Source organism: Anomaloglossus baeobatrachus, chromosome 5 (genome assembly GCF_048569485.1).
Source record: "Anomaloglossus baeobatrachus isolate aAnoBae1 chromosome 5, aAnoBae1.hap1, whole genome shotgun sequence".
Lineage (NCBI taxonomy): Eukaryota > Metazoa > Chordata > Amphibia > Anura > Aromobatidae > Anomaloglossus > Anomaloglossus baeobatrachus.
The window spans coordinates 13,380,468-13,386,565 of NC_134357.1; the positions used below are offsets into that span (position 1 = coordinate 13,380,468).

At 55.0% G+C, this 6,098-nt stretch overlaps 1 protein-coding gene across 3 annotated transcripts in view; it reads left to right on the forward strand.

Moving 5' to 3' along the window:
• XPNPEP1 (X-prolyl aminopeptidase 1) overlaps window positions 1–4,250 on the forward strand; it is a 44,066-nt gene extending 39,816 nt beyond the window's left edge. For all 3 annotated transcript variants that reach the window (XM_075352184.1, XM_075352185.1, XM_075352183.1), the window contains exons 17-20: window positions 558–731; window positions 1,048–1,124; window positions 3,403–3,501; window positions 3,892–4,250. In XM_075352184.1, coding sequence (XP_075208299.1) covers window positions 558–731; window positions 1,048–1,124; window positions 3,403–3,501; window positions 3,892–4,020 — 479 coding nt within the window. In that variant the 3' untranslated portion in view covers window positions 4,021–4,250. The remainder of the gene's footprint in view (window positions 1–557; window positions 732–1,047; window positions 1,125–3,402; window positions 3,502–3,891) is intronic.
• Window positions 4,251–6,098: the final 1,848 nt, after the last annotated feature.

A 6,098-nucleotide genomic window follows, 5' to 3' on the forward strand; every position in this document is an offset into this window, starting at 1 on the left:
GATTGCTCTCTCCCTCTGCGCGTTTCCCCGATTGCTCTCTCCCTCTGCGCGTTTCCCCGATTGCTCTCTCCCTCTGCGCGTTTCCCCGATTGCTCTCTCCCTCTGCGCGTTTCCCCGATTGCTCTCTCCCTCTGCGCGTTTCCCCGATTGCTCTCTCCCGCTGCGCGTTTCCCCGATTGCTCTCTCCCGCTGCGCGTTTCCCCGATTGCTCTCTCCCTCTGCGCGTTTCCCCGATTGCTCTCTCCCGCCACGCCTCCCCAGAGGGCGCTCTCCATCTGTAACCAGTTGGTGCCGCCTTCACCTCATGTGATGGTCACTGCCCTCGAGGGCTTTCTGGGGGCAATTAGTGTGTGTGGGGGGGGGGGTCTTAAGATCTCTGCTTGCTGCTAGTGAATGAAAGTATTCTATCTAGTTTACATCCAGAGACCTTACAGTCCTTTTTGGCCCAGCTGAGGGTTTGCTACAATTGCATCCAGTGTAGACAATCATTACCAAGTTTCTCCTGAATTTGCCGAGTCTCTGGTGTCCCGTGACCTCCAGTGACCTCTGTCTTGCAGGACATCTCTTGGACTCTTTTGCTCGCGCTGCATTATGGGAATCGGGTCTGGACTATCTGCACGGCACCGGACACGGCGTGGGCTCCTTCCTGAACGTCCATGAAGGTCCCTGCGGCATCAGCTACAAGACGTTTGCGGACGAGCCCTTAGAGGCCGGGATGGTTCTGTCCGATGGTGAGATGAGCCACATACACTGCCACGTCTGCGCTAGCCACAGCCACGCCAGTGTTCACCCTGCAGTCCCCACGTGTACGGGGCATGCTCCGCTGAGGTGTCTGCTGGGAGATGTAGTCCTCACATCCCACACATTGGTATGAAGCAGAGAACTACATCGTCCAAAGTGCAATGCAGCCACTGGAGATCATTGCAGAGTTTACTGTAGCAGAATTGTGAATGCAGCTCTGGCTGTGATTGCAGATGATCCAGAAAGCAAAGTGATTTCTGAGACCAGAAGATCATGCTTTTATTTTTTTTTTTATAAACTTTTTAGAGCCAGGCTACTATGAAGATGGATCATTTGGGATCAGGATTGAGAATTTGGTCCTTGTGGTTTCTGCCACCACCAAGGTGAGACATAAGTAATCTGCCCCATGATCCTCGGACTTAAAGGAGTATTCACATCGCAGCAAGGGATGGTAGAGGGAGGAGGACAGAGGAGTCTGGAGGCTAGGAGGAGGAGGACAGAGGAGGAGTCTGGAGGGTGGGAGGAGGAGGACAGTGGAGTCTGGAGGTGGGGAGGAGGAGGACAGTGGAGTCTGGAGGTGGGGAGGAGGAGGACAGTGGAGTCTGGAGGTGCGGAGGAGGAGGACAGTGGAGTCTGGAGGTGGGGAGGAGGAGGAGGACAGTGGAGTCTGGAGGTGGGGAGGAGGAGGAGGACAGTGGAGTCTGGAGGTGGGGAGGAGGAGGAGGACAGTGGAGTCTGGAGGTGGGGAGGAGGACAGTGGAGTCTGGAGGTGGGGAGGAGGAGGACAGTGGAGTCTGGAGGTGGGGAGGAGGAGGACAGTGGAGTCTGGAGGTGGGGAGGAGGAGGACAGTGGAGTCTGGAGGTGGGGAGGAGGAGGACAGTGGAGTCTGGAGGTGGGGAGGAGGAGGACAGTGGAGTCTGGAGGTGGGGAGGAGGAGGAGGACAGTGGAGTCTGGAGGTGGGGAGGAGGACAGTGGAGTCTGGAGGTGGGGAGGAGGAGGACAGTGGAGTCTGGAGGTGGGGAGGAGGAGGACAGTGGAGTCTGGAGGTGGGGAGGAGGAGGACAGTGGAGTCTGGAGGTGGGGAGGAGGAGGACAGTGGAGTCTGGAGGTGGGGAGGAGGAGGACAGTGGAGTCTGGAGGTGGGGAGGAGGAGGACAGTGGAGTCTGGAGGTGGGGAGGAGGAGGACAGTGGAGTCTGGAGGTGGGGAGGAGGAGGAGGAGGACAGTGGAGCCTGGAGGTGGGGAGGAGGAGGACGAGGACAGTGGAGCCTGGAGGTGGGGAGGAGGAGGACAGTGGAGTCTGGAGGTGGGGAGGAGGAGGACAGTGGAGTCTGAAGGTGGGGAGGAGGAGGACAGTGGAGTCTGGAGGTGGGGAGGAGGAGGAGGACAGTGGAGTCTGGAGGTGGGGAGGAGGAGGAGGACAGTGGAGTCTGGAGGTGGGGAGGAGGAGGAGGACAGTGGAGTCTGGAGGTGGGGAGGAGGAGGAGGACAGTGGAGTCTGGAGGTGGGGAGGAGGAGGAGGAGGACAGTGGAGTCTGGAGGTGGGGAGGAGGAGGAGGAGGACAGTGGAGTCTGGAGGTGGGGAGGAGGAGGAGGAGGACAGTGGAGTCTGGAGGTGGGGAGGAGGAGGACAGTGGAGTCTGGAGGTGGGGAGGAGGAGGACAGTGGAGTCTGGAGGTGGGGAGGAGGAGGACAGTGGAGTCTGGAGGTGGGGAGGAGGAGGAGGACAGTGGAGTCTGGAGGTGGGGAGGAGGAGGAGGACAGTGGAGTCTGGAGGTGGGGAGGAGGAGGACAGTGGAGTCTGGAGGTGGGGAGGAGGACAGTGGAGTCTGGAGGTGGGGAGGAGGAGGACAGTGGAGTCTGGAGGTGGGGAGGAGGAGGACAGTGGAGTCTGGAGGTGGGGAGGAGGAGGACAGTGGAGTCTGGAGGTGGGGAGGAGGAGGACAGTGGAGTCTGGAGGTGGGGAGGAGGAGGACAGTGGAGCCTGGAGGTGGGGAGGAGGAGGACAGTGGAGTCTGGAGGTGGGGAGAAGGAGGACAGTGGAGTCTGAAGGTGGGGAGAAGGAGGACAGTGGAGTCTGGAGGTGGGGAGGAGGAGGAGGACAGTGGAGTCTGGAGGTGGGGAGGAGGAGGAGGACAGTGGAGTCTGGAGGTGGGGAGGAGGAGGAGGACAGTGGAGTCTGGAGGTGGGGAGGAGGAGGAGGACAGTGGAGTCTGGAGGTGGGGAGGAGGAGGAGGAGGACAGTGGAGTCTGGAGGTGGGGAGGAGGAGGACAGTGAAAATAAGCAATGTGAGCACAGCACTTCAGACATCTCATTGACTTTGCTGGCTTCAGGATAGGCATGCAGATTTTGGTGCAGATTTTGGTGCAGATTTGTCAAAAAACGCATAAAAAAAAAAAAATAATCACACCAGGTGCTCGTAGCCTAAGATGAGATTTTGCAGTGAAAATTCCCAGCGCCGACCATTTTCGGTCCAGACTTTGTCCTGTGCCCGGGGATAAGATTTGGTAAAATATCGCCCCCTTTGTAGCTTGTGTTATCGGCTGCAGATTTTTCACCGTGAATTTCCAGGCGGAATATCTGCAGCCCTTGCACCGCGTGTGACCGGTGACGACACACGGCGCCATTCTCGGGTTTATTTATTTCCTTTCCTTGCAGTACAATTTCCGGGACCGGGGAAGCCTGACCTTCGAGCCCATCACCCTGGTGCCGATCCAGACTAAGATGATCAATGTGGACTTGCTAACCGAAAAAGAGGTGAGACCCGCCGCTGCCACATGTGGATTTAAAGGGATTGTCGACAGCTGGACGAACCAATTTTAAATGTCTCCATTTTGGTGAATAAATGAAAAAAACCTCCTTTTTGCCTCCTGACCCGGAGCCGCTCCTCCGCTGCGAGTGCTGCGCCCCCCGGTGACAGGCGCGGAGCCAACCGGGGCCTATAGATTCATTCTAATTTGTGCCAGAATATGGTAAATTGGAGAACTCATCGTGGCTTAAGGAGGACCACGATCCTCTAATTAACCATTTGGGTGCCATTGCTTTTGGTTTCATTGTTTGCCTCCTTGTGTCAGCGTTATGTTACATCTGCTGCACCCTATAAAGGCTTCACCCCTAAACGTCACCCCCGTCTTCTGCCTCCTCCAGGTCCGCTGGGTGAACGACTACCATAACAAGTGCCGGGACGTCATTGGAGCCGAATTAGAAAAGCAGGGACGCCAGGGCGCCCTCCAGTGGCTGATAAAAGAGACGCAGCCCATCTGCAAATCTAATTAATATTTTTATACTATGTTGTTTTTTTATTTTTTTGTAACCCTTTCATTGACAGTTTTGGGATTTGATCTGAGCCAAGAAACAGACACATCTTTATCACAGTTTCATAGATTACATGTTATTGGCTTTACAACCTCAGGGCAGAAGGCGGCGGAGTCTCCTCCAGCGTGCAGTGATCCGACAAGTATACAATGTAATGTTATGGAAAATTAAAGGAAAAGTAATTCATTGTTTTCCTTTATTGCTTTATTACTATCCTGTACTATACTCCAGAGCTGCACTCACTATTCTGCTGGTGCAGTCACTGTGTACATACATTACTAGTGATGAGTGGGCACTATCATGCTCGGGTGCTCGGTACTGAGCATGGTAGTGCCCACTCATCACTAGTTACCAGTACAGAGCACCTGAGCATGGTAGTGCCCGCTCATCACTAGTTACAATTACAGAGCACCCGAGCATGGTAGTGCCCGCTCATCACTAGTTACCAGTACTGAGCACCCGAGCATGGTAGTGCCCGATCATCACTAGTTACTAGTACAGAGCACCTGAGCATGGTAGTGCCCGCTCATCACTAGTTACCAGTACTGAGCACCCGAGCATGGTAGTGCCCGCTCATCACTAGTTACCAGTACAGAGCACCTGAGCATGGTAGTGCCCGCTCATCACTAGTTACCAGTACAGAGCACCTGAGCATGGTAGTGCCCGCTCATCACTAGTTACCAGTACTGAGCACCCGAGCATGGTAGTGTCCGCTCATCACTAGTTACCAGTACAGAGCACCTGAGCATGGTAGTGCCCGCTCATCACTAGTTACCAGTACTGAGCACCTGAGCATGGTAGTGCCCGCTCATCACTAGTTACCAGTACAGAGCACCTGAGCATGGTAGTGCCCGCTCATCACTAGTTACGAGTACTGAGTACCTGAGCATGGTAGTGCCCGCTCATCACTAGTTACCAGTACTGAGCACCTGAGCATGGTAGTGCCCGCTCATCACTAGTTACGAGTACTGAGTACCTGAGCATGGTAGTGCCCGCTCATCACTAGTTACCAGTACAGAGCACCTGAGCATGGTAGTGCCCGCTCATCACTAGATACCAGTACAGAGCACCTGAGCATGGTAGTGCCCGCTCATCACTAGTTACGAGTACTGAGTACCTGAGCATGGTAGTGCCCGCTCATCACTAGTTACCAGTACTGAGTACCTGAGCATGGTAGTGCCCGCTCATCACTAGTTACGAGTACTGAGTACCTGAGCATGGTAGTGCCCGCTCATCACTAGTTACCAGTACTGAGCACCTGAGCATGGTAGTGCCCGCTCATCACTAGTTACCAGTACTGAGCACCTGAGCATGGTAGTGCCCGCTCATCACTAGTTACGAGTACTGAGTACCTGAGCATGGTAGTGCCCGCTCATCACTAGTTACCAGTACTGAGCACCCGAGCATGGTAGTGCTCACTCATCACTAGTTACGAGTACTGAGCACCCGAGCATGGTAGTGCCCCTCATCACTAGTTACGAGTACTGAGCACCTGAGCATGGTAGTGCCCGCTCATCACTAGATACCAGTACAGAGCACCCGAGCATGGTAGTGCCCCTCATCACTAGTTACGAGTACTGAGCACCTGAGCATGGTAGTGCCCGCTCATCACTAGATACCAGTACAGAGCACCCGAGCATGGTAGTGCCCAGTCATCACTAGTTACCAGTACTGAGCACCCGAGCATGGTTGTGCCCGCTCATTACTAGTTACGAGTACTGAGCACCTGAGCATGGTAGTGCCCGCTCATTACTAGTTACGAGTACTGAGCACCTGAGCATGGTAGTGCCCGCTCATCACTAGTTACCAGTACTGAGCACCCGAGCATGGTAGTGCCCGCTCATCACTAGTTACCAGTACTGAGCACCCGAGCATGGTAGTGCCCCTCATCACTAGTTACGAGTACTGAGCACCTGAGCATGGTAGTGCCCGCTCATCACTAGTTACCAGTACAGAGCACCCGAGCATGGTAGTGCCCAGTCTTCACTAGTTACGAGTACTGAGCACCTGAGCATGGTAGTGCCCGCTCATCACTAGTT